At 47.3% G+C, this 27,782-nt stretch overlaps 2 protein-coding genes and 1 long non-coding RNA gene across 4 annotated transcripts in view; 1 reads left to right on the top strand and 2 right to left on the bottom strand.

The window, feature by feature from the left end:
- The window catches only part of MLLT10 (MLLT10 histone lysine methyltransferase DOT1L cofactor), a 151,788-nt gene extending 149,565 nt beyond the window's left edge, over positions 1–2,223 (top strand). For both annotated transcript variants that reach the window (XM_029078348.1, XM_029078345.1), the window contains one exon: positions 459–2,223. In XM_029078348.1, coding sequence (XP_028934181.1) covers positions 459–503 — 45 coding nt within the window. In that variant the 3' untranslated portion in view covers positions 504–2,223. The remainder of the gene's footprint in view (positions 1–458) is intronic.
- Positions 2,194–8,485, bottom strand: LOC120638764. Its single transcript, XR_005660687.1, has 3 exons — positions 7,732–8,485; positions 6,366–6,541; positions 2,194–5,158 (listed from the first exon to the last, which is right to left on the bottom strand). It is a non-coding gene; the product is annotated as an uncharacterized LOC120638764 (long non-coding RNA).
- A 3,403-nt stretch (positions 8,486–11,888) lies between these two features.
- Positions 11,889–27,782, bottom strand: part of DNAJC1 (DnaJ heat shock protein family (Hsp40) member C1) — a 142,454-nt gene continuing 126,560 nt past the window's right edge. Inside the window, exons 9-12 of the mRNA XM_029078351.2 lie at positions 22,824–22,943; positions 14,968–15,016; positions 13,441–13,922; positions 11,889–12,114 (exon numbers count right to left, since the gene is read on the bottom strand). Of these exons, the coding sequence (XP_028934184.1) occupies positions 12,046–12,114; positions 13,441–13,922; positions 14,968–15,016; positions 22,824–22,943 (720 nt within the window). The 3' untranslated portion in view covers positions 11,889–12,045. The remainder of the gene's footprint in view (positions 12,115–13,440; positions 13,923–14,967; positions 15,017–22,823; positions 22,944–27,782) is intronic.

Genomic DNA, 27,782 nt, shown 5'->3' with positions numbered 1-27,782 from the left:
AGGGGAGAAGCAGGGTAAGAAGGAGACTGCCTCAGTTAGGTAATGGCAGACGGTGGTCGAAGGGAGAAGAAACGGGCACTGCAAACTCTTGGCGGGCAGGGAACGGGTTGCAGTGAACCCTTCCAAGCGCTTCATATAGTCCCCCGCACACAGTAAGAGCTCCATCAATACCACTGATTTGACTGAGAGCAGAAAGGCCAGGACCGAGGTGCCTGCACTACTGGTGCCGACATGGCCTTGAGCAGTTGGTGGAGGAGCAAGGCTCAGAATCGAGAAACAACAGCCAAATCAACATTACTTTGCATTTCAGATATTTTTTTAGGACTGTAAAAGGAGCCAGGTTGAAAGCCTATCTCTATTTTATCGACATTTGTTATAGGCACTTTGATGTTAGCTAATCTTCTGGTATGTTTAGCGATCGATGTGATGTGTAGTGTTGTGTTCTTATTCAATTTCAGAGGCTTAATGATAAAACTGGGCCTGTCACACAAGAAAAAAGTTGACCTCTGAGAAGTGGTTGGACTGCTTTTTCCTGCTGTTCTAGCACTTCAACTAGCTGCACATTGCAGGCTTCCTCTCTGCAGCTAGGAAGAAATGCAACAAGGAATTAACTGCCAGCAAAGGATTAATCATCATGGGGATTTTCTCGTAAGGCTTTGATTTGTTTTCTTGTTGCTTTGTTGCACTGAAATGGAGCTTTTTTTTCAGATTTCATGGACTTTGAAAGGAAAAAAGTAACTATTTTTGTTAGTACAACAATTTGCATAAAATGAGTGTTTCAATCAGAGAGAAAAGTGCTGGAGTTGATGCTCAGCTAGTTGTCTTGCTACAGATTGGCGTGTTGACAAACCAGAGGAACGCCAGTCACAGATACAATCAGTTCTTCCATAATGTGGGGCTTGGCTACGTGTTTTGGGTAGAACCAGATCGCAGAGTTGGGGCGTGACTTTCTGACAGCCTGCACCTTTCTGAATAGAAAGCGACGCTCGTGTTGGAAGAAAAGTGTAAGTATCACGGCACGGGCGTTCCTTAGCCCAGGAATCCTTGGGCACTCCCCCCCGCGCCCCCCCCCCCCCCCCAAACACCATCACCCCGATTTCAGTTGACGTTTGTGGGTGAGTCAGAACCGACCCCTGACCTTGGACTGTAGGTAGGGCAGGCCCTCTGAGCTACTGCTGGTGGAGGACCGTCAGGTGGGGTAGGCCGTGATTCTGATGCTCATGTTGACCGCCCCCCCCCCCCCCCCGGCTCGCCAGATGATGATCTTGAGGCCTCCAGAGGTCAACTCAAATGGAAAGGATTTGGACCGCACGAGAGAGAGAGGGCCTCTTGGAAAAGTACTGGTTGTTTTTGGCCTAAACCAAGTGCCTGTCAGTAATGGCTCTGGGCAGCCCAGTGTGCACTAGGCAAGTCCTTGGAAGCAGGCGGGAGAGCCCACCCTGCACCAGCTGCCTTCCCCGTCGCTCTGCCTTTATGAAAAATTTCTATGCCACTGTAGATAGCTCAGGCAAACCTATTACCTGGGCCTGTTTTCCGCTAACGAGTCGCCAGCACAGTGAGTGGATTTAGATGGATGCTCCGTTTTATTTAAACGTCTTCCCGTTCCTGCCAGGGAATCATCGCCGGGGTCGAAACAGGGAAAACTTGTTCCAACCCTCCTGGTCAGGGCCGCTGAGCTCCTGGGGCGAGCGTGTGACAGAGTCAATATTAAACACTCGGGGAGATAACCACTGAACTGTACTGAAATATGTGACTTCTTAGTGGAAAGGCCCAGCTGTAATTAGACCTCCACTGTGTACTTAGCTGGAAGAGAGCATGTTAATTCTGCAATATGTCTCTGGTTAAATGTTGCACAGTTCTTACCTCATTTCTGTAAATAAGGTTTTGTGAAATTGGGTTTGTTTTGTATGGTGAAAAAATTAAGAAGAAATCATTGCTATTTTGATTTGTAATATTTCTAATTGGTAGATTAAATTGAAAAAGAATAATTTATTTTTATATGTGCAGGGGAATTTAAAAAAGTCACAAATCATTTTTGTAGATACTTTACAAGAACCAAATCAGTGTGGTTTATTTTACCAAACTCACTGGTTGCTATCCTGTAACAATTTGTATAAATGGTTTAAAAAAAAATTGTGCCGGTATTTTACCTAGATGTAAAATTACAAGTGTATGAAAAGAAATGTACAAAGGTTTTGTTAATAAATTTTAATGATGTTTATAGCTCTGTGCTCCTGGTGGATAGATGGGATGGCAGCTGTTTCCCACAGTTGGCTTTTTTCTGTCACTTTTAGACTGGATCGGTTCTTGCAAGGAGTTTAGAGGTGAGCTGAGCAGCTTGTCTTGCCCAGCTACTCTTCTTTGTCCTCCTTGTCTTCTTGCTTCTCCCTCTAGGAATGGAAACCCACTGCTCTCATGCAGTAGGGTATAAGTCACTGGACTCGAGGGAATTCTTCTCATCCCTGTTTGAAGGGGCGAGGTCAAGTGGCCAAGAGGTAAACCTGTGAGGAGAAAGAGGACTACGGGTGGTGGAGGGGCTGTCCTGACTGATCGTGAATGATCCAGAGAGACTGGGCTGAGGAAGAATGCCTCCAGGGGGGCTCCAAACGACTTGCAAGTGAGCTAAACTTCCCTTCTTCAGCCTTGAAATTGTGTTCCCGAATGGTCCCTGCTGGTCATCATCTCACTATCTAAAATGGCTGCTGTAAATTGGCAAGCGAGGATAGCCATAACCACCCCTCCCCCAACCACCACCACCTCCCCAACCCCTGAAATCTTCCTGTGGCCGGTGGAGTTCATCTGTAGGATTGAGGATACCGCTGCCCCTGTTACCAGCGTGATAGTCACGATGAGTGCTAAGTGTATTGGAGAGTTCGTCTCTTGGCTACTCTCCTTGAAAACGTAGTAAGGCAAGATGAGGTAATGTGGTCTCTCAAGTTCTGCATTTTTGCATCGTGCCACTTCAGATGCTTGGACTAAGTCCTCAGCATATGAATCTGGCTGTTTCTTCTACCTGTTCCGCTTTACAAGTCTCTTGCTTTTGCAGATATCGCCTGCAGCCGGCCGGCTTGCTCCCTGTGGGCTTTAAGCGACTCAGCCGGTGCGCGGTGCCCACCGGCACCCTAAGATCCTGCTTCTGCTGCCCCCGCCACTGCCAAGCTTGACTGTCGCCATAAAGCCCAGGCCTGCGAGGGCTAGATCTAACCCATGTGACCCCCTGTCAGGTATCAATCATTCAATCAATGGTATTTATTGAGCATTTACTGTGTGCAGACCACTGGACTAAGCGCTCGTGAGAGGATGGTATAGTAGGGATTGGTAGACACACCCTGCCATCAAGGAGTCTAGGGTGGGCCAACAGACATTAAAAGAAATTCCAGAAGGGGAAATAGAGGATAAGGTTATTTGCATAGCGGCTGGGGGAGAGTATCAACAAGCTTAAGGTAACCCATTTCTCTAGAGAGAGCAAGCAGGTGTAGGTCTGACTGCCCACCCACTCTGGGGTTTGTCAGTATCTTGGCGACAGGCCCGGTGGGGTTGTCTGTGGGTGGTCCTTGGTCCCCGTGGTTGTGTCAGCTGGGGAGCTTGAGGCACAAGGTGGTGTCACAGTTGGGTGCTGGTTTCCCAGGAGGAGAAAGAAGGCCTAGCATCTGCATAAGGGAGGAATTGAGGGAGTCTCCTGGTGTACCAAACACTGTGTGCAAGACTGAGCCAGGAACACTGATGTTAATCTGGGTGGTGGTGGGAGGGAGGGAGGGAGAGAGACAGACTTTCTCGGCAGAAGCAGGGTCTGCACTTTTCAGGGCTATTCCCAGTTGAACGAGGTTTCAGTCTCCACAACTTTCTTGTAAGCCTGAAAAGACATCATATTCAGAGTATCTGGTAAATGCCTCAAGGCTTTCACTCACCAAAATGGTCTTGAAGTCCATTTGTCAAGTCCACCCTTGTCCTGCTGGGGTCAGCCGGAACTCACCATGTGATGAATTGTCAAGATGGCCACTGCTGTCCATAGAATGGCAGATGCATCTTGGGATGGGTTTGCAGAAAGCTCGGTCATCTTTCCCCTCTCTCCACTCTGCTAAAAGGGTAAGTGGAGGCTGGGTCCTGTTGAACTTCTTTCATTCTTCTCACTTTGGCAGAGAGCCCTGACATCCAGATGGAGACTGGGAGGTGGCTAAGCTTGGGTTGTCTTCTAACATTCTTCTAAATGCCAGCAGGGAGCTTAGCTGCGAGGTCAAACATTTGCTTTAGCCTCTTGGGTCTCCTGTCGGTGCTGGGAAGGAGTGATGTCACCGAGGAGACTTTGCCATGGGGGCGTTGTCGTATGTGAGTCAGAAAACTATGGCTTGAAATTTCAGTCTGCATTTTACCTTAGTCACATCACCCTCTCCCCTCCCCCAATCTGGCCTCTGCACTGTAACTTGTTTAAAATCCAAAGAAATCCCTCTCATGAGCCAATGTGGGTGCCAGGCTTGTAGGGGCAAGTGAGTATTTGTACGTATGAGCATGTGTATGCATGTGTGCACGTGGAGTAGTGGAGCACCTCACGGGCCTACACTGCTCACCAGGCCAGGGATGGCATTTCTGTTCTCTTCTGTGGAACCATGTCCGTCCCCCAAGAAGGACAGGTGAGTACCACCCCAGGGGAACAGACAAAGGCCTTCCCAGAGGCAGCACGGAATTGGCAGCTTGGCCGTTCATTTGACCATGTCCTCAGTCGGGTCAGTCGTGTGCCGCAGCTCGTTATTGCCCTTAATCCTCTCAACTGCTGTTTGTGCTACAGAGCTGGATGTGGAATTGGTTCCAAAAAATCAAATTTCAGATTCTCAAAACAGTGGAAAATGCACTGCTGGGCGTAGGTGGGGCTGGGGGTGAGGAGGAAGCAGGGAACTGGGCAGTCGCATTGGATTTGTCAAAGAAATACAGGGGCTGCCTGGCTTACAAGAGAATGTTCAGGGCTTTCTAGCTGGGCCTACCTTGTGTAAATTCAAATTCAGGCAAAGGGTAAGTTCTTTCAGCTGAAATGGTAGCAAGCATGTGGTCCAAGGTTGAGACACAGAAGGCTTGGGGATCTAGCCCCAGCCCTGCCACTGTGACCTTGGGGTACTCTGAGCCTCGGGTTCCTCAGATGTCCACTAGGGATGGTATCTGCTTCCACCTAGAACGAGATAATTGATATACAAAAGCGCTTAGAAAAAAATAAAAGCCATACAAATTCAAAGATTTATACTGTGTGAGAAAGCCTCAACGGCAACCGAGCAACCGAGAACCTCTTCAAAGGCAAAACAGAGGTCTTGGGCAGCCTATCTGGAGGATATGCAGAGGTTAACCCTTCAGGTGCCAGGGGAGATCAGGAATCCTAGGAACCTCTCCTGTCAACAAGTGGAAATAGTGTTCTAATCCTGGCTCTGCCACTTGTCTGCTGTGTCACCTTGGGCAAGTCATTTCACTTCTCTGGGCCTCAGTTACCTCATCTGGAAAATGGGGATTGGGACTGTGTCCCAACCCGATGCTTAGCACAGTGCCTGACACGTCATAAGCGCTTAACAAATGCCATAATTATTAATAAGTACTCATTTAAGGTAAATTGAATTGGGGTTGAGGACCAGGCTCCTCAGAGGGCTGTAGGAGAAGGAGGGCAGGGATGTTAAGGTAGTTTCCCCATCAGTTGATCAGTGGTATTTATTTATTGAGCACTTACCGTAAGCCGAGCACTGTCCTAAGTGTTTGGAACAGGAAAGGATATCAGAGTTGGTAAACGGGGCTCCCGGCCCACCTTGCTTCCCTGCAGCCCCCGGTTAGATAAGACAAGCCCTCCTTGGGTGAGCCAGACGGCAGGGCCAGGCTTTCACACCCACTAAGGATTGAGCGGGCAGTGGCTTGGTCTTGTATTGCCCAGTCTTAAACTGGTAGGCCCTGGTGGGGCCTAGGGAAAGCGGTATTGGGTGGGGGGCAGCACTAGACAGGATGGAGGCTCTGTTGGGATGGAGGCTCTGTTGGGATTGGCTGGAATCCTGGGCCCCGGGGCCTGCCGGGTTGCCCGGGGCTGACCCAATGCCACCTGTGCCAACACCATATAACGCCACCAGGCTTGGGAGGGAGCTGTGGCTGGATGGGAAGAATTCACAAGCTCTTTATGCTAAGACATGGCAGCAAAATGAGTGGTCGGTTCCCACTTCATCTTCCATCTCTGTTCCTTTACGATACTGCAGCTAGTATCCCAATAGTTAGACATGCACAGCCAGAAAAACACCCTCCTTGACTTCCATGTAAACACAGTTACCCACTGTGAGCCTCTGTACAAAGAAAATGCAGTTCCTCTAAAGCTTTCTATCCATTTGCTCCTGGGAGCGCGTTTTACCCACCAGTCTCATCAGTTGCTTCAGCTCTGCTGGGTGCTCTTCTCTTCCTCCCATAACTCTTCCCGAGACGCTGCTCCTACATCCTTCCGAATTTGGGCCAGACGTCAACCCCCACTTCTCTGCTGCTCCTCACCAGGATTTTTCATCTCCTCTTCCCATTCCTTTCAGGATCCAGGTCTCTGACCATCCCCAAGAGAGACACAAACAGTGGGAAAGATACCAACCAAACTAGTTGGAGTCGGGGTGAACGCTGTGACAAGCCAGTGCACACGTACTGGTACAGCAGTGCAGCAGTGTACAAGTTCAACGCACTGTAAGATCACGAGTGAACAAGTGAGAGTCTCCACCCTTGAACCTAAAGGTGGCCTAAACTGAGCCTCAGGTGACCTGCACCAGGGGAGAGCCAACAGGGAGCCAAAGGTTTGGCAAGTTCTGCTTCCCCTACCCTACCCCACAACCATACTACTTGAACCTTTATTGTGTGCAGAGCACTGTTCTAAGCCACTTGGGAGAGGGCAGTAGAATTCATAGATCTGCTCCCAGAGAAGCAGCATGATTAAAGAAGCACGGGTCAGGGAGTCAGAGGGCCTGGGTTCTAATCCCAACTCTGCAATTTGCTGGGTGACCTTGGGCAAATCACTTACCTTCACTGTACGTCAGTTCCCTTACCTGTAAAATGGGGATTCACTACATTTTCTCCCTCCTAGTCCGAGTCACCACAAGGAACTGGAGCTCTTTCTGACTTGATTACCTTGTATCTGCCCCAGTGCTTAGTATAGTACTTGGCACAGAGTGAGCACTTAACCAAAATTCCAGTTATTACTGTTAGGTTTGCCAAGTGGAGCAGACTGTCCCTCTGCCTCCTCCCCTCCCTCTTCTGTCCACTGAGGATTGTCTGGGATATTCTGGGAGGGGTCTGGCTCCTCTGCCAATAGGACATTGCTTCACCCCCCCCCCCCCCATCCCCCATCCCCCAGGCTTGAAGCCAAATTCTCTCGGGAGCAGAGCCAAGGGAAGCGAGGGAGTACAGAGGCGGTTGGCTCTGAGGTCTCCCTGCTTGCCTGGCCAAACTCCCTGAGATCCAGTCAGAAGAGATCTTCATGAGGTAATTATTAATTTCTTTCTCCACTATTCCTGGGGAAAACTGAGTATTAATTTGATTATTATCTTAATTTGGAGGTTATATTTCCTAGCTTCCCCCCCAAGTAAAGCTCTCAGGCCACTCCACGGCTCCCCTTCCCCACCTCCATTCTTTGGTAGGAAAATAGAAAATCCTTACCATAGCCCCACAGTCTTTAACCATAGTGGCTGTAAATATTACCTGACAGAGCTTGATTTCAATATCTTTCCTGTTGTGTTATTAACTCACTCTGGACTTTGATCTTGTTTGGTTCAGTTGTGGGTGCCGAGGCCGAAAGACTCCTAGATGGAGTCCTGTTTTCTTGTCTTCATTTAGTAGCCTTAAGTACAGGATGGCTGATTTTTTGGTCCTCAGCAAAGGGAAACAGCAAAAGCAGCCCTAATTCCGATCCAACAAAATCCTCGTCAGAGGCTAATAGATGAGGATGTGCTGTAATAAAAGGGTATATGATCGATGGGTACAGAAGTGCTACATGTGGTTACGAGCCCCAAGTTTGCACAGAAGTGCTCACGTGGTAAGCAGTTGGAGGGGAAAAAAAATTCCAGGAAAGCCTCTTGGTAGTTGTGATTTCAGGGGAATCAAAAGATGGCGAGAGGCGTGAGCAGATGGGTTTGTAAGTGGGGGGTGCCCCCCAGGAGGAAGGACATTACCAAGAGGCTGGAGGAAGGAGAGAGACAAGAGTGTAGGGCGGTGATTGGGCTGACTTAGGAGAAATGAAGCAGAGGAGCAGAAGATAGTGGACAAAGTAGGAGGGGAATTTTTACTTGATGCACAGAGAAAAGGTGTGCACAATGGTGGTTGTTTGAGAAAGGTGCTCTGGGCAACAGAGTGAAATAGAGACTGGAGGCAGGGAGGTGATGCAGGAGTCCCGCTGGGATGTGATAAATGCCTGGACCAACATAGTGGTCACTTGGAAGGAGAGGAAAGGGCGGTCTTGGAAATGGGATTGTCTCTCTTCACTGCTGAATTATACTTTCCAAGCACTTAGAACAGTGCTCTGTATACATTAAGCGCTCAATAAATACAACCGAATGAATGGGATAGACAAAAACAGGATTTAGCAACAGACTGGATATGGGCATGGAAAAAGAGGGAGGAATCAGGGACAGTGCCAAGGCAGGAAAGAGGTGGTTCTGTCAACCGTAGCAGGGATGAGAGGTGGAGAAGTTTTGGGAGGCAAGGGTGAAGCGCTCTGTTTGAGACACAAAGGGGATGGCCAGACATCCACGTGCAGAAGCCCTGGAGGTCAGAGAAAATGCAAGATGGTCAGGGAGGTCAGAGTCCAGATCAGTTTGAGCTGCCAGGAGGCCCCACCCGAGACGGGGATTTGGCCTGCTACGGCTCCTAGTCAATCGTTTTAGCTTCCCAAGCTGGGAGATTCCAGAATGACGTCGACTGTTTGTTGCTAAGATCTTTACTGTCTGGCTGATGTGAACTCTGCCAAATGGAAATCTAGATTTATCAAATGTGCCCTGGTGCCTGACCATATTTAAGAGCAAACACAAACGAGGCAGTGCCAGACCTTTTTCCGCCAAGGCCTCGTGTTTATTTGTTTCTTGAGCTGCCAGCTTTCCCCCTTTCTGAAATGTTTAAATGGAAACACTTTCTGGTTTCAGCTCAGTTCCCTGGGCTTAAGACATGAGGCTGGCAGAAAGTTTCCCAGGGACCCCAACCACCTCTCCCACAGTTGGATGGTGTATGTTCCTTGCAGGTCAGGGCTGAAGGAGGGGGGAGACCCTAAGCAGTGCCAACAGCAATTCTGCCCTGATGGGGCTCCGTCAGAACCCAACCAACAGATGGTAAATACTTAAAACGTGGAGAGAAATGTAAAAAAGCTTTCAACGATCCACATTTCCCACTCTAGGCAAAATGCCCCGGGGATAGGGCCAGTGATTCAGACAAATGTTCCTCAAAAACACCAGGTCACGGGAGTAAACGAAGATCCCCACCCCAAAAAGCTGTCACTGGCTTCAGGAAGCGCAGTCCCAGTAAAAGCCCTCAGCCTTTCCTGTCTGGTCAGGCCCCTCCCAGGTGAGGACAGGGAGCTGGGGGTCTGCCGGGCCCCTCCAGCTGAGAAGAAATCAAAGATGAGATGTTCTCAGTGGGTCCAGCAGCAGCCAGGTCCCCTGACAACTGGGTTACTGACAATCTGGACCATGTGGTGCCCAGGTGAGTTACTGCCACCTTTCTCTTCAAGCACGTGTTTCATCAGGGCCACTGACTTATGTGCTGTCACTCACAGTAGATATTAAAGGGGTGATGTGATCAGGGGTGAGAGTGGTGCAACTTTGCCCCAGCTGCCAGCTCCTTGAAAAGGGGAAACTATCCAATTTATGATGATGATGATGTAATCATCAGAATAACAGTACTTGTTAGAGGCACTGTACTAAGTGCTGGGGTAATTACAAGCTACTCAGGTTGGACAGTCCATGTCCCATGTAGGGCTCACAGTTTACGGATGAGGGACTGAGTCCCAGGGAAGTGAAGTGACTTGCCCAAGGTCCCATGGCAGACAAGTGGCAGAACTGGGATTAGAACTCAGATCTGTCTTCTGCTGGATCTGTGCTCTATCCACTATGCTACAGCTTCTTCTCAATTTACTCATATAATTGCTCCAATTTGGGAGCAAAAGTTTACCATTACCAAAAGAGGGATGGGGCTATTCCACTGGTCATATAAGAATTATGTCTAGCCTTAAAGGGAGCAGGAGGAGGGAAGTAAGAGGGTACTTGAGATTGCAGTTCTGCTTCTTCTCTGGCCCTCACTCTCCCAAGTGCTGTATACAATAAGCACCTAACAATTAACTTCCACCTCCCCCTTCACTGTTTACAACAATAAACTGGAGGCAATTATGCAAGTAAATCCAGTTGGCCCCCTTCCCTGAAGGACCTTGACTTACCTTAAGAGAAAGAGGGAGAAATTTCTTGGCAGAGCTGCAGTTCACTTCCCCTCTGAGGAAGAGAACTGGAGCAGGTTGGGCTGCTCTGGCCTGAGAAGGGGAGGTGAGGTGGGAGCAGCTCTGGTCTCCTGGCAGGCAGCCTCAAGCTATTACAGCAGCTCTGATGCCTCAGGCCCCTGGAAGGGATATGGTGTCAACAATCTGACTGAGACCCACACCCACCTTTGAGAGATTACGTTCTTTTTGGCCTTGGCAACCTACTTGGTAATTTAATATATTTACCAAAGCCCTGCCCAGGGTATTCTTCTAAACTGGCCCTTCAGTTCTGCTCTAGCGGTCTCCCCGGAGCATGAGGCATCTTGGCAGGGTGCAAAACTCACCCGCACACGAGCACGAGCTTGGGTACAGTCCCCAAGGAGCAAGGGGGCTAGGCCCAGCGGGGAGGCAGATGTTTTGCGAGGCAAACCTGTCCACTAGACAGACCAAATACTGGCAGAGGCGTAATATGGCTGACAAGATACAACTTGGGTTTGAAACAAACCAACTTTTGGGGAGCCCCAGAGAGAGGGAGGTAGAATGGACATTCCCTTCTGTGGTCCTTACGTGGCCGCCAGCTCGCCGGAGGGGGCCCCAGAACCTGGCCAGGTTTGGTTTAGAAACCAGTCCTCTCTTCTCAGGATCCAGGGGGTTTCCTGCTGGGGTAGGGGACAGCACGGCCTTACCTTGTGACAGCAGCACAAACCAAAGTCCCAACCGCTGTCGTCCTTAATGAGGCATGACGCCTGGCGTGCTTCCAAGCCTGCTGAAACTTCCTCTGCAGCTTAATTGAGAATAAGAGCTCCTTGTCTTTCCAGGGTTGTTACTGTAGGTGGCCGGACTCAGCTCTGGCATTCCGGCCAGGGATCCCGCTGGGCCGGGAAGAGGCCGTAGAGGGCTGGTGATTTCAACCCCGTCCAAGGGGCAGGAGGAGGGTCGTAAATGGAAGGTCAGCCCGGTGGCCGGTCAAGTCCCACCTTCGGTGCAGTGGGAAGGCCTCAGGAAAAAACAAACAGACGTAGGCGGGGCACCCAACCCCTCCTGGGAGGTTGGGGCAATTTCCTGGCTCATCCGCTTCACTCATCAGAACATTTCCGGTGCCGGCTCCAACCGGCCGGTAGGACCAAAGGAGGTATAGCTAGCTAAGGAGATCAGGGCAGGTTTTCCTGGTCTTAGCCATGACTCTGGGAGTCGGCTCATTTCCAGAGCCCACAGATGTAACTCTCTCTCTCTATTCCTTAGATGATAATCTTCCGGCACACCCAAAGCCCCTTCCGATGCCTGCTACCAACATTTTGGGAGGCTTGGGGGAGCGATACTGGAAAACAAAGTTAGCTTCTCCCCCCACCCCCCCTTCACCTTCCTTGTTGAGATCCTGCCCAGGACAGGTCAGTCTAGGTAACGGATTCTCCAAATTCAAGAACATATTTTTGCTCCTTTAAACACGGGGAATGCTTAAAGCAAGATGGCATAAGATTTATTGGTAACTTCTTTTACTAAGGCACGTGACGTATAGAAATACTGAGGTACAAAAAGGCAAATTACTGCATATGACATTTAAAATAGCATCTTATTCTGGAAAAGGGAAGTTAAACTTCACAGAATACTCAGCTTTTTGCCAGCTTTTTCTTTTGTACCAGTTCAACCAGCAGCTTGTATCTAGCCACACACTCTTCCTGTAGGGAGACAAGATGAAAGCATTTTACATGCCAGCTTCTGCTCTGAAACAAGGGCTTCCAAACCACTGGTCAGACAACTTTCCGTTACACTGATTCTAACGGCTCTTCTTTCCTTCCCCAGCCCCAGCGATCTCCGCCTCCCTCCCCTTCCACCCCCATGTCCTAGAGCTGTAAGGTGCCTTCCTTTCCCAGAAATGATCTCACAGGCAGAGAAGCAGGGTCGATTTCTCTCCATTTCTCAGGTAGGAAAATTGGAGTCTGGGCAGGGTGACCTGTTCACAGTCACACAACTGTCCTGACTCTTTTCTGCTAGATTCCTACTCTGGGACAGCAGCTGGTTCTAGCTGGGCAGGGCACCAAAAGGGAACTTACTGTGAGCTGTGAAGTATCTTGGCCCAAAGCCAACCTGCTCTGGATTTATGCAGATTAAGCTGAGGCTGGACTGTTGGCTACAGACCACAGAGGGACACTGACCCGACCTCCTTTGTTGAGGTGTGACATGTTGCTCCAAGGCTCTTCCTCAACATTCTTCCCCTCCCCCCCCACCCAGCTTGCACTCTGCACCCCCCCCCCAACTCTTTTCTCATACCTTGTTCTAAAGCCCTCCTGAAATCCTGTCTTCAGCAGCAAGCATTTTCTTACTTATCTGCACTGGCCCTGGTCCTGTCATGCCACCAGCCACTCTTTGAATTTACATCAAAACGGGTGATGATAATGATTATGGTATTTGTTAAGCACTTACTATGTGCAGGCAAGCATTTGCTTGTGGATATAAGCAAACCAAGATGGACAGAGTCTCTGTCCTACATGGGGCTCACAATCTCGATCCCCATTTTACAGATGAGGCAACTGAGGTACAGAAAAGTGAAGTAACTTGCCCAAGGTCACACAGCAGATGAGTGGCGGAGCCAGGATGAGAACCCATGACCTTCTGACTCCCAGGCCCATGCTCTATCCACTATACTACTGTTGCCTGATTTGCTCATTTTTCAGATTCCGGCTTAATATACCTCTCTTCTGCCTCCGTTAGAGGTGCCTGGCGGTCTCTCTTGGAGATTGAGTTCCTTGAAGGCAGAGACCAACTACACGGTTTTTCTCCTCTGTGCTCTTCCAACTGCTGAGAACAGTGCTCTGCACACAATAGGTCCATAAATCCTATGGGTTTGCTCCAAGACCAACTTTCACATGCTTGACATGCTAGACTCTTATCAGAGACTCTAGGGCAGCTGGAGTGTGTGGTTAGGGGGTGACCTGCCGGTCCAATACAGAGGCTCAAATGACCCCCTCCATTCCCAAGGCCCGGCTGCAGACGCCACAACCTACCTTGGTTCTGTCTGGGACACACCTGGCGATCCTGTCCCAGCGCTCCGGAGTTCCTTTTGGGTACTGCTGCAACGCCACTTCCAGGAGTTTCTGCTGATTCTGAGTCCACAGTTCTTCCGCAGGGCGGCTCTTCTCCCGCTTGCGGCTGTCCTCGTCGCTGGGCTCGTCCTGCTCTGTCAGGTCAAAGTCCTTCTGCCGCCTGCCCCTGATCTTGTCGTCCGGCGTGTCCCGGGCAGTGGCGTTAGGCCCCGGCCCTCTGGCTGGTTTCCGTCTCCGAGGCCTGCTTTCGGGGACTGGCGTCTCAGTCGGATCTACCGGGGTCACCCCCACTTCCTCATCCTGCTCCTCTTCCTCTTCTTCCTCCTCCTTCTCCTCCTCCTCCTCGTCTCGCTGGGTGATCAGGTGGTCTGGCACAGTCACGGCAGCCTTGGCAGGTTTGGAATTCTGGGCTGTCGATTTGAGTTCTGAAAGTTTCACCATCCCTGCCAGAGACAGAGAGCCAGAACCCGTCAGTGTCAGAACGAAGTGGAAAACTTCAGGGGGAGAGGAGGTCCGAGAGCCAAACCACCCCATCCTGTGAGTGGAGCCGGTAGGTCTGGGAAGGTGGACCAGCAAAAGGCTTAATGAGACCTTCCCCCCCCCCCCCCCCCCCGCCCGCTCTCCCCCCCCTGCCTCCCCCTGTGGCACCTGGGGCTGGGGAGACCCTGTGGCAGCCGCACCTGTCCTCGGGCCCTGTGCTGCTTCAGCCACCACTGTCCACTCCCCAACTGGTGAGCCTCCACTAAGGTCTGGGGCTGCCCGCTTTCCTCTGCCTTCCACCCTGATGCGCCTTGGATCCCCCTCCCCACCCAGAGTCACCCAGCAATGACCGTTGTTCTGCTTCCCTGAAAGCCCTGGAAGTGCAGAATGGGAATTCTGTCTCCAGGTGGCAGGACCGGTCCAGCTGAACTCCTCCTCTCCCACTCCCAGTGTAGTCATACTACTACTACTAATAGTGGTACTGATTGAACACACTATGTGCCAAGTACTGGGGAACAGATACAAGATAGTCTTAGACACAGTTCCCGCCCCACATGGGGCTCACATCCATCTGCCCTGGAAGTTGAGGGAGAAAGCTTTGGACCACCCCCAGGAGCAGTGTGAAGCCAGGGAGACCTCTCAGACCAAAATGCAAGCAAAAGTAGCAGGCAGTATTGGGTACAAGTAAGAGTGAAGGAAAGTGGTGCGGGTGGGGGTCGGCTCAGGGGAGCAGCCTCAACCCAACCATTGCCCTCCTGACTCCCATCAGCTGTAGGTCTCTGGTCTGCCTCGCAGCTGGAGTGGAAAGGGGAAGAAAGGCTGGGATGTGGTGTCTGGTCTCTGACCAAAAGCCTGCACATGGGACACGGCAACTTTCCTAAGGAAAACAGCCGGATGTTGATGCCGTTCCCAGAGGTAGAGTCCTCCGACACATCTGAAGACCAAAATATCACCTTCAGTCCAGGAGCCAATCTGGACTATCAGGTTTAGATTAGTAAACACTCATACCTGGGGCACAGGTGACCAAATCTTTCAGTTGCTTGGCTTTGCTGGTCACCTGTTTCAAAACACAAAACCAAAATGTCTTAGAGGCAATCTTGTTAAACATATGATTTAAAAATGCACAAAAGTCTCTTGCAGTATACAACATACCATTCTAAAAACACCTTGATTTTCTGTTCATTTCAGTTCCATGGTACTGTCTCAGGGGCCCACTGGGGATGGAGGGGGATGACGAAGGAAAAACCAAGTGCAGTCCTTCCCGATAGAAGCTTGTGGTCATTTAACTGGAATTGCATTCTCTAGTTGACATTGAGAATGGGAATGTCAACGCAGCAAGCACAGAAAACAAGGACAAAGCACAGTTCCTTAACCCAGGTGCATAAAATTGGCTGCCTCCACCCTAGAGATTAGGATGTTTATGGCTGGAGGCCAGAGAGGTTGAGGATCACTAATATATGATCTTTCAGAGCTTAAATGTGGCATCTAGAGGATTTAAATTGCAGCATGAGAGTTTTAAGTTAAACATTTGGAAGAGTGACTGAACAGGGAAACCAGAGGGCCACTCTCCCTGGAGGTGTGGCACTTTGTGTTCCCCTCTCTCTGCCTTGTGAACTGGGCCCATCATTGGCCCAAAAATATTTGGTGGCCTATTTGAAGTTCTTCTTTAGCGCGTCTTGATGATATTTCTTCTGGTTGCCTTGCCAGAGGCCCTCCAAAGTTGCTGTTTGGGGCTGTGGGTGTCACAGTAGTGAGAAATAGCCCGGCATAGTGGATAGGACACAGCTCTGTAAATCAGAGGAACTTACTTCCTGCCTCCGCCACTTGCCAGCTATATGACCATGGGCAAGTCACTTACCCATCAAGTAAGGTAGCAATCAGTCAGTGGTATTTATTGAGTGCTTACTTTGTACAGAGCACTGTACAAAAGAGTAGGTAAATAGGTCCCCTGCCCACAAGGAGCTTCAGACCAGAGGCATATTGACTGAAACCGTGTGACTATTGTTGTTCTCATTTCCTCAGAGCTATTTTGGGCCCAATTTCCTTTCAGACTCACCTCCTTTTCCTCAGGGAACAGTAAGCAGACGGCTACTTTTAGCTTTCAAATCCAAAAGCCCCTGCCAAGTTTCCCAAATGATGGAAAACAGTGGTGATGCCTTCCCCTTCTCACTCCTCCCACCTCTGTCCTGAGGCATTCTATGTTTTCACTAGGAAAACTCTGGGAAACAGTTGGCACAGGTAGGCCACCCGCAGCTCAGAGCCAGATTGAAGCATCCCTCCCCATTTCCCTTTTTGATGAATAGAGGATTTCTCCAGGAAGGGGCCTTGCTGTTAAAAAGCAGCCTCTTGGTCAAAGTCCGGGTAATGAGGGGCCAATTCTATACCAAGTCCTTTGTGGTTCTTTTTAAACACTTCCTAGCACCTCGATCAGCCCTCGCTGTGGGACGGGGGATGCAGTGGTGGGCCTTACGGGGGTGGGTCGGGGTTTTGGCATCACTTCTGGGCAAGAGGTGATCTTCGCACTGCAACAGCTGAGCCCGCCTGCTCCAGGGGACAAAATTTAATTTAAAATAACATCTGGGGGCCACCACTGGCGAGCGCCACCACATCATCTGGGCGTTGGGGCTCTGGGTGGAGAGAATACTCACCACTTCCCTTCCCTCCACAGAGGCCTGCTTGCCTTCAAGAAAAAGGCAGGTGTGGGCAGGTCCTAATGGAGCTGTTTCAATGCCTCCTTATTTGAAAAACGAAAGGCCAATTTTAATTTCATATATTCCTTGGCCACCTGGGGTGATGATAGGGAGCTACAAACCAACAACCATGAGCCTAACTGGAGTACTTCAAACTGAAAATATCTCCACCCCAACTTTTCACCCTATGCAAATAACCTGTAGCTTGCACAGGTAGGTAGCTAACACTGGGTAAGCAACTGCCTCTGTGACATGGACACTTCCCTCCTTAGACCCCCTAAGGGCCAGGGACCCTGCCTTATTTTATCCTATGTTATGTATTCTTCCCCGGCTGTAGGAAAGCAGCAAGGCCTAATGGACGGAGCACAGGCCTGGGAGTCAGAAGGACCTGGGTTCTAATCCTGACTCTACCACTTATCTACTGTATGTCTTTGGGCAAATCACTTCACTTCTCTGGGCCTCAGGTTCCCTCATCTGTAAAATGGGGAGTAAGACTGTGAGCCCCATGTGGGACAGAGACAGTGTCCAACCTGATTAGCTTCTATCTACCCCAGTGTTTAGAACAGTGGTTGTCACATAGTAAGTGCTTAACAAACACCATTGTTATTATTATTATTAGGTGTTCAGTCAAGCCTAGGGGTCAGGACGAGCCTCCATCCTTCCTCTGGTTCTTGACCAGCCTGCAGGGCTAAAGCAGAGGGACCCCTTACCCTGTTTTAAGTGCTAAGCACAAACTGAATAGGGGAGGACAGAGGGTGCACAGATGATCCTTTTTTCACACAAGAAGGTTAGTATCAAAAAGACAGGAAAAGTACAGGTCACCTAAGAATACAATCTGAATTTGGAAGAACTACAAATTAGCCTACTCACCATACCCATTTTCAAAGAAATGTATGCAGCAGGGGAAGCGGTGCTGTGCTCAATCTCTCAACCTGCAGACTGAGCCAGAGCTACCATTTAGATAGATAAGCAGATCATCAACTTCAGAGGACAACTTATTTAAAAATGGTCTCCGTCAACCGGTAAGAGAGGTTTGGCCTTTTCATAATCTTTTGAGAACATTTAGGCTAAGTGGCACGTCACCAGGTATAGCAGCATTTCAAACCAAGTTTAAATATATTAAAATTTTCAGACATTGAAGGAAAAAATGCCCTGTCAAATCTAGTTTGTGGGTCCTATTTTGGAATATTCCCTTACCTCTTGAATAGGTTTCTAAAGTTACCAGCACACCCCATTTGCAAACCATGGTTTTTAATCACTTCTGGGTCATCTTCGGTTTAAGATCCTGCTCAATATGCACTGCCGCCCTCTATCAATCTATGGCACTGGAGCACTGACTGTGGGGAGAGCACTGTACTAAGCGCCTGGGAGAGTCCGATACACCCGATTCAGTAGATACGTTCCCTGCCTGTGAATGTGCACTGCCACAGCCGTTTTTAGACTCTCTCTGCCTCTTTGGGAGCCAAGTTGTCCTGCAGCCTCACTCGGCTTTCCGGCCAGGCTTGTTGTAGCCCAGGGCCTGAACCCGGGTTTCACTGGGCTTTTTCACTCTTGGTTCTGCCCCTTTTCACTTCACCACACAAAAGCTGCCTCGATATCCCTGTTGTCATACATTCTCCTCTCATGTTCTGCTCAATGCACTGTGGAAACAAGTCCAGGGCAAGGATTCATTTTGGCAGGAATACAGATGATCTAAGAATAGTTCACCACAAATACCATCCATGTCCTCCAGTTAATACACTATGAAACAAAGTCTCCTAGAGACTGGAAGCTCCTACTTCCAGCTGGGAAGCAGCGTGGCTCAGTGGAAAAGAGCCTGGGCTTCGGAGTCAGAGGTCATGAGTTCGACTCCCAACTCTGCCACTTGTCAGCTGTGTGACTGTGGGCAAGTCACTTAACTTCTCTGTGCCTCAGTTCCCTCATCTGTAAAATGGGGATTAACTGTGAGCCTCACGTGGGACAACCTGATTACCCTGTATCTCCCCCAGCGCTTAGAACAGTGCTCGGCACAGAGTGAACACTCAATAAATATTGTTGATTGAAGCGGGGTTGGGCATATCTTTGTTTACCAGAAGGAAAAGCAGTCAAGTTCTTTGTTTTTCATTCATTCATAAAATCGTTTTTGTAACTATAAATAGACGGGGCTCACCTCACAAATCCATCCTCATCAGGTAAGGCAGGGTAGCTCCAAGCAGGGTAATCAGTTCATCATCTCTCTTCTGACATATGGGCCCTGCTTATCTGGCCACAGACCTCTTCCTCCACATGGGCCGTGGTCAGGCACCACGCTAATTGGAAAAGTCTGCTCCCATCTATCCACCTGTCTATTGTTCCTTGGCCTACCTGGCCCCTTTTGCATGCAGGCAGCAAATCCCCTATCAGTCTGTTATCACCACTAGAATGCAAGAGATTACTGACCACTGAGGAGAAAGCAGAATCAGTTTACATCCTTTCAGGCAAGGGAATAATATTACTTCACAAGTGGGAAATCTGAGCTCACCCTGTCTTTAATTTAGAAAACCTGCAGTTAATAATCACATTAAACTCTGTTTTGCATGCCAGACAGTTTCGGTTTCCTCTGTTGTTTTTACAATTTGGGTGCCCTCTGTGGTTACTGAAATTATTTGCTGAAAGGCAGAAGTGAACATTTTCCACATTTTAGCCGTTTTAAGGTAAGTCTTGTGGGGAGGGCACTTTGCATTATCAGTTTAGGTCACTCTGGGTTAAAGGATACCTTTCCCTCTTTTTTTTTTTAACTGAAGGGATGGTGTCACTTTTATTCATCTAGCCTTGAATTTAGCAATTCAACTCGATGTTAATTTGACAGTAATGCGGTTAAAACTCCCTTCCTAATTGAGGATTAAGATGGGTTTTCCACCATAATCAGACAATTCAAATGTAGAAATTTTTTTTGTTAAAAGGTCAATTGTTTCTCTAAGGACAGGAATGTGAACTAAGCCCCGCAGCTACAAATTCAGCCAGGAAAATGGGTCAAAGAACAGCTGGGTGAAGGCAGGGTGGGGGTAAGAGGGGCGGTGGGGGGGGGGGGGGTGGAGGGGTAGCAAGTTCAGGTAACCAGGTCAGCAGGCAGGAGTTCTGATTAGAGTAAGCCGAGCCTCGTTTCCCTTTCAGAATGAAATACTTGATAAAAACAAATCTAATTAATCCCACAAGCCAATGGGAAGGATAAGGGATTTTTCAAAGTTAAAACACATTCCACCGAAACCCACAATCCAGAGCAGGTTGCAAACCTGGTTTGCTTGGAATGAATGAGATTTTACCAGTCATTCCTATGCCCTGGCCCCTAGCTACCTCTTTGTCTGACCCACGGGCCCAAGGACCCAAACGGACACCATCCCAGGGGACTTCTGGGCCAGGGTGCTCGTTTTTCTTGTCCGATCAGGTTGCGATAACTTTTATGGCATCCAAACAGGCTCTCAACACAACAGTTCACGACAACATCAAAATGGGCTCTCAGCATAGCTCTAGACTCTGAGCTCACTGTTGGGCAGAGAATGTATTTGATGTTATAATGTACTCTTCCCACGCACCTACTACAGCGCTTTTGCACACAGTTAAGCGCTCAATAAATACAATAATAATAGTGCCTGTCAAATACTTTTTATTTTACCACATACCTGCTCTGGCTGTATTTAAAAAAAAAAACCAAACTGAACCTCTTCTCAGAAGCAAAGACATGTCAAAATGTTCTGCCTTCTACCTTTTGTGGTTGGTGCTGTTTACACCAGACTTCATTTTACTCAGTGGTTTGATTTCCAACATTGCTAAGGTCACAGACAAACATTAATCAAAAACGATAACCGGAATTTGAAGAGACATTGTTGCTCATGAATGGGTGCCAGCTCCACCAGTGCAGCTCAGGTCAATCATTCCCAGATTTTCTCGTCCCATGACACAATCAACTAGCCAATCCAAACCTCGTCAGGATGCAGCAAGGCACCTCCTTCAAATGATTTTCATTTCCTTTTTCCTTTCATTGATTTCAATTTTTTCACTTTGCTCCTCCCCAAACTATTAATAAAGAAAATGTGCCAATTGTTCAAAAGCAAAATTGCCAACAGATCCTACTTCATCTTCCCATTCCGCCATTTGATTCATCAGTTTAGACTGAGGCTTTCTTCCCTTGAAGCATCCACAATGAAACTCGATCCCAGACTCCACATCCTTGAACAAATGAACCCACTATATTAACTTTACCTTAAAGTGAACCACCCCAAGGGCTGAATGGATCAACAAAGGTCAGAGAGTTGGTCTGTAAACCACTTCGTTTCCACCTCCAGTACAGAAACGGTGGGACTCTGGAAATGCTAAGAGAATGGTCTGCTGAACGGTTAAATGGCTCACCATCATTTTCATCAAATGATGAAACCGCAACTAAAAAGGATTCAAAGGTTTGGCAAGGGTGGGCTAAGAGTCAACTTCCGGGATGTGTCCAGGTATGTCTACAGGTTACACAATTTGGAAGCTGCCGCGTTTCCCAAACTGTCCAAGACACTGCTACGTTAGCCTACCTTATGAAAGACCCCCTTGTAAAAACGTTCTATTCCGTCTGAATTTCTCGGCTTTTTGTCCCAGGCGATTTTTCCTGCTTACTTTAACAATTTTCCATAAGTCAACATGAAAGCAATTTCCCTTCCACAAACAGTACATCTGGAACCTAAACAATAAAATGCACATTCCCATAGCATTTACTGAGCAGTATAAAATGTATTTCTTTAAGAAGTTCTCTAATTAGTAGGATGTAGCTCAAAGCACTCTGCCTTATAATGGAACACGAAACACCAAACCCTCAGCTGCTATACCTTTCAGACCTTTAACATTTGTCTTCCAAGCCATTACTCTCTACAACTTCAAGTATGTGACCCTGCATACAGAGTTCCTCAAAAAGCTTTCGTTTAAATAACATATGAAGGAGAATGACCATATATGTAATTAGTATCCATCCCAGCCCAGCAATCTTCCCAAGGAAAAATGGAATGACTGTCAAGAAAGATGGCTTCCAAAGTACACAGTTCGGCCATAATGCGTCTTTTTGTTATGTGTTTTGGCTGGGATGGGACGGTACAATTAGAGAACAGGCCAAAGCAAGCCTGTTTGGACCCACTGCTACTTGGTGCTGGAAGAAGCAGTCTGTGGAAATGTGCACGGTCTGACATGGTGAATGCCACAATGAAGTCTTCCTTAACATGGGGTTCTGAAAGAACACGTGGGGGGGTGTAGGAGAGAGAGAGAGGCTGAGCATTTGTGTGCATGTTTGGGGGAAAAAAATAACAAAAAGCCCTTTTGCTCCCATGGCAGTTGTGTGAGGCATTTCTACTAGGCTTTTCCTTTATAGAGGAATAACTTGAACTTTAGAATGCAAGCTAGTACATTTGCAGTGAACATTTAACTCTTCCATTCTTTAACCCACCCAGACAGTTTTGGACCGACGGGGTCAGCTGAGGGGGTTTCTGAATAGCTCTCTGTGGAGAACACCCTGCTGATCTATTGCTGAAAATGAAACATCATTTTCTACAATAGGCTTCTAAGCAGAGAACTACGTAAGGATTTAAAGCACAAACTTTCTGGATGCACCACCCTGTAACCAGGATATCGATCTCTCTCTACCCAACATTTTTTCTGTTGCAACCATCTGACAAAATGGATGTTGGTAAGCAACTCCTAAGGCGGAAGCCTCACTTGGTTTTCTAAAAATGCATTTTTAATTTTAATGACTATAACCCATCCGCCTAAATACCGCTCTGTCTTCTGGGCTTAATTTTTTTTGTTGGAAGGGTAGGGGGGAAACTCAGCTGAAAAAAGAAATATTGTGCCTGCTCTGACCAGTCTTAGAAATGTTCTTTCCCAGTTAAAAGGGGTCACTACAAACACTAAAAACTGGCCCTGTTTTCCAGTGATTAGGTTACAGTAGCTCCAGCCTGTAAGCACCAGAATCCCCCATCCAGCTGATCAGTTACAGCTGTTAATTGTGGAACAGGGGACTGGCTGACATCTGCTTCTTGCTTAGTTAGTTAATGGTTCACTTCCAGGTCCTAAAAGGATTGTAGCCTTTCTCCAAAGACAATGTCGGGCCCCATCTCTGTCTGCCTTCTACACAGCCTGTCTTGTTCTGGTTTGTCACTCTCCATACAATGCAAATCCGAGTGAACTCACATCTGTCACCGATCGACCCAATTCGTGAGCAATCTTTTCCCATCGACCTGGGGTCCCTCCTGGGAACTTAACCATACTTCTTGTCAGCTGGCGGAGGTCCTCTTCTGTCCAGTCAGGTGCCTGTAAATGAGTTAAAAAAAATATGCATCAGACCGGAAATTGAAGGAATTAGGCAGTTTGTTCAAACTTCCCCCAAAAGAGGCTTCCCCGAAACCGCACAGGCCCACTGCATTCATCACCTCTCTTCTTGTCCAAACTCAAAAGACACTTCCCTAACAAGCACCTCTGTTTGGCCCAAGTGCCCCAACTAAGCTATTCTGGGAGGTGAAAATAAAGCAAAACTGGGGCTCTGAAATACTTCACTTTTCACTAGGGGCAGGAACTCGGCCTATCTAATGAACTGTACAAGCCTGGTACTTTGTCAGGCCTAGTAAGTGTTAAAAGACAGAGTATTCAAGTAAAAGTGTTTCTAACTGATAGTAAAAAATGGTAAAGAAAAATAGAATGAAGTTTCTGAATATTAAGAAGAGTCAGAGTGGGAAAAAAGACAACCCACGTTAGCTGTTAATGTGCTAGGTTTAACAGTTTGGGGTGGTGCAGAAATCTGCTATTTTTCCATGCAACCAAAACATACAGAAAAATACACAGGAGGTTACTGCCCTACAGTAGCTAGTCTTTAACCACCCGGTAGCTTCTGAGACCCGACAAAGGCACTTAATTAAAACTAGGAAATGTCCCAACGGCCACACACAGCCCCAAAGGCCAAAATGGGAGAAAGACAGCCTATTCCAACTGCAGTGCCGCGTTCTGGATGCTTTCCCTGCAGTCCGATGGACCCAATCACAAACTGAGCAAGGTAAAAGGAGAATTGCTACCAAATGGCTAATAATTATGTTAATTACTTCACTCAAGACGTGGTCCATTAAACCACCACTCAAAGAAGGCAGGCCCCTGGTCCTACTCGGCGATTCTCTCCCCCTGCCCCCAAGCAGCCCACAGCTGGCCGACACTGGAGATGGACATTATTTTTCCATTTTTATCGTTTTGGAGAGATCTGGGAAACAAGCACACCTAGTCCAATCCCCGTTTCCGATAACGAGTGGGCATCCATCAAGCAGTCCGCATCCCAGAGCCATGAGCAGCAGAAGCCCAGTCAGAGGTGGGTGACCCCGGGGACCATCTCCACAGCTACAGCCAAGCTTCTCCCTGACACTAATCCTCCCTGTCATTCTCCCACTGTGCTCTAACCACACTGACATCCGCCTGCCGCACTGCAAGCTGAACGGGGCCCTTCCTGACTTTTTACTGTCTCCCCCAATCAATGGTTCAAGCGTGCTCTTTTCACCATGTCCAAATGGCAGCTTCACTCCTAATCAAAGTGCACTGCCCTGGTAAAGGGCTTTCCGAAAGGCTCGCCATTTGCATTCATTTGCAAAGCAAACTACTTTTATTCACTTTGTTCTGCTATCAAGAATGTTCCCTGAAGCAGATAAATTGGCATAAATACAACCTGCCACTTAAGAGTCAGTAAATAATAGCCAATAGTGGGGAGGATTTTATCAATCATTCTATTTTGTATCCACCTAATTCTTTGTTCACTAAACGCTGAAAGCCTCAAACATATTCATCTGTATAGCCTGTTACAATACAGGCATAAATTCACTTCCATAGAAAAGGTGGCCAAAGAAAACCCATCTTCATGGCTGCTTGCCATATTTTACGGTGCAAACTTCCCTGATATTAAGGGACAACGAGAAATTTTCTTCCAATTTGAAATCTGCTACTTTGCCTGCAATAAAATTGGGGAGGGAGGTGGAGGCAGGGGCGAGGAGGTATATAGAAGAGCTATGACCACAGACAGAGAGAACCACTGAAATGCAGGTCCAGAGCAGACTGCTAAAGAACTAATGTAAAATGTACTTTGGTTTTTTAAAAAGAGAAAATGGGCTTCATCCCTTAAAAATTGCATTCTGAAGCTTTAATAAATGTACTACTTAGTTTCAGAAATGCAAAAGGGTTAAGTTTTAAATTGAATTTAAATGTAAAGGCTTGCAGTTCAAAAATCATACTGTGACTATCGGGAGGTTGAAGCTGCATATAGATGTACATTTTATACAGCATTCAAGCCGTATAAATAATAGTGGATCAAAGCAGTTTCCCACAAAATCATCACATTCCTGCATGAAATATAACAAATGCCTAACAAACATTTTAGGAGCAACCCAAACCGTCTAAAATGTCAAGAGTGAGAAGCATTAGTTTCATACAATAAAACAGCGTTTTCAAATCACTCACACCATCTTAGCGATTCGATTTTTAAATGGGTGGCACACATTAACATTAAGCATCGATGATTAATCTAATTTCATCATTTTAATAACTGCTTTGAGAGGAAAGTTAATGCAGCCTCCTAAAATATCCATTTTCTGACCCGGTTTACTAATTAACATACGTTTCGTTTCATACTGCCAAGTATCTGAGCATAAAAAAACTCAGCTGTGGAACTGTGATACCAATTGGAGGGAAAAGCTACGGTTACTTCCTGTTTCGCCGCCCATCCGACTAAGGAACTTCCCCGGATTCTAATACTTGGGGAAAAAAAATTAAAAAAGATCGACATTGTCCCGGAAGAATTGAGGGGCCGGCAGATCCTAGGAAAAGCCCCCTCGGCCACACTCATTGTTATCTGCTAAGGCCGGGAGTTATGCTTTTACTGCGATCTGATCCCACCACAGGCAGCATCCTTGAGGGTGGCCCTGGTGTGAATGTATTCTTCCTGTTCTAATGTGGAGCCAACTGTAGCTGTGAGACCGAAATGAATGCATCAGCATACTGCTTTGTCACTTAAAACCATGTGTGTTCAATATTACTGAAACACTGGGCCAAAAATTCATCTCTACAGTAAAGTAATGGGAGATGTCACATGGTTGGGGACAGCTATTGTGACCACACAAGCATGCCCATTTTGCATCAGAAAAGTTCCCGTTCTGGGACTAAATCTCCATACGGAATACAAAATGAAAAACAGGCAGAGTTTTAAAATTATTCAATATTTTCACAACACCGCAAGAGTATATATCTGCTCCCCTAAACTGGGTCCATTTTAGATTAATCCAGTCTATAAAATTGGGCTTTATTGGAGATTTGCTGTCCTAAGATAATCTTTAAAACCCCAAGAAAAAGCAAAATTTTGGTGGATTCTTTATTTGCCTCTTTCATTTTTATTTCATGAAATAAAACCTTTAATAAATATTTTTCTGTAAAACCTTTAGCACCCAGAAAGCTAGAAGTATGGGTGCAAGACAATACAAGGACAGAACCCATAAAGTCTTGAATGCATAAATTCTAATGCCAAAGAAGCCTTCCTTTCCAAAAAGATGGGAAAAACTCTTCTTCTAATAAAACCATTAGAATAATTAATTAATGGGCATACTTTCAGAGCATGTGAATTTGCACTGTATCAACCGGCTTTATACTGAACTAGCTTAATTCAAAAACTCTCAAAGGAATTTAGTCTATTTCATCCTTAGGTATGAGCCACAGTCTTAAAATCATAAATTAAAGCAGATCATAGTTTTGATAACTAAATGACAAGTCTACTAATTGGCTTCTCTCAAACTATATTTTAAACATACTTTTTAGTATTTGCTAGGGTTCCGGAAATACACTTTTCCTTTCAGTAATCACATAATTCAGAGAAAAAAACACGCTAAATAAATATTTCCAAATGGAGAGGAAACACTATTTCAGCTCTCACTTATTAGAGAGGGAGACCTTTTTTAAAAAATGGTATTTGTTAAGCACTTACTATGCGCCTGGCACTGTACTCAGCGCTGGGATAGATACAAGGTTGGAACAGTCCCTGTCCCACACAAGGCTCAGTCTTCATCCCCCTTTTACAAATGAGGTAACTGAGGCAAAGAAGTTAAGTGACTTGCTCAAGGTCACACAGCAGACAAGTGGCAGAGGTCCTCTGACCCCCAGGCCCATGCTCTTTCCACTAGGCCATGCTGCAGCTTTCTCAGCAGGTTACCACTATCACAACAGAACCCCACTACATACATGGGTTGTATGTATTCACACTAAACATTGAAAATGAATCTAATTTTCATCATTTAATGCCTGGTTCTAGAGGCACAGTAGTAGTCTTCTGAAAAAACCACATTTTTGACCCTGTTTACTAATCTACATTTCATACTGCTAAAAGGTATCCAGCACTTAGTACAGTGCCCCAGCACTTAGTGCAGTGCCTGGCACACAGTAAGCACTTAACAAATACTATAATTATTATTATTATCTGACCTCAGCCAGAACTTCCCCGTCAGTGCAGGCAATCTACTGCTCCCCTGATCTCTAAGGCCCTTCTGAAATCACATCTCATCCAGGAAGCCTTTCCTAGTTAATCTTCCATCTTCACCTCCTATTTCTTTCTCTCCCTCCTCCCTGTGCCTTTTTAGCATTCCATGTTACCCCGAGCCCTTGTGGAACTTACAATAATTATGGTAATAGTTCTGGTATTTTTCAAGTGCTTACTACATGTCAGGCACTGTACTAAGCATTGGGGTGGATATGAGCAAATTGGGTTGGACACAGTTCCTGTCCCACGTGGGGCTCACAGTCTCAATCCCCATTTTACATATGAGGTAACTGAGGCACAGAGAAGTGAACTGACTTGCCCAAGGTCACACAGCAGACAAGTGGCAGATTCAGGATGCCCCTACCAACGCGTTGGCTAATTCTAATGCCAACACATTTCCTGCCCATAAAGAAGAGCTTACAGTCTAGGGGGGAGTGTACTCTTTCAAGCACTTAGTACAGTGCTCTGCACACTGTGTTCTGCTAGACCTGTACCTATCCCAAGGCTTAGAGGCAAGCGTGACATATAATTAGTGCTTAAATAACATCATAAAAAAAAAGGAGCTCAATAATTACCATTGATTGATAAAGAGCCAAACACTA

Source organism: Ornithorhynchus anatinus, chromosome 13, assembly GCF_004115215.2.
Source record: "Ornithorhynchus anatinus isolate Pmale09 chromosome 13, mOrnAna1.pri.v4, whole genome shotgun sequence".
NCBI lineage: Eukaryota > Metazoa > Chordata > Mammalia > Monotremata > Ornithorhynchidae > Ornithorhynchus > Ornithorhynchus anatinus.
Note: the sequence above shows the minus strand (reverse complement) of the source record. Positions and strands in the feature narration are given on the sequence as shown.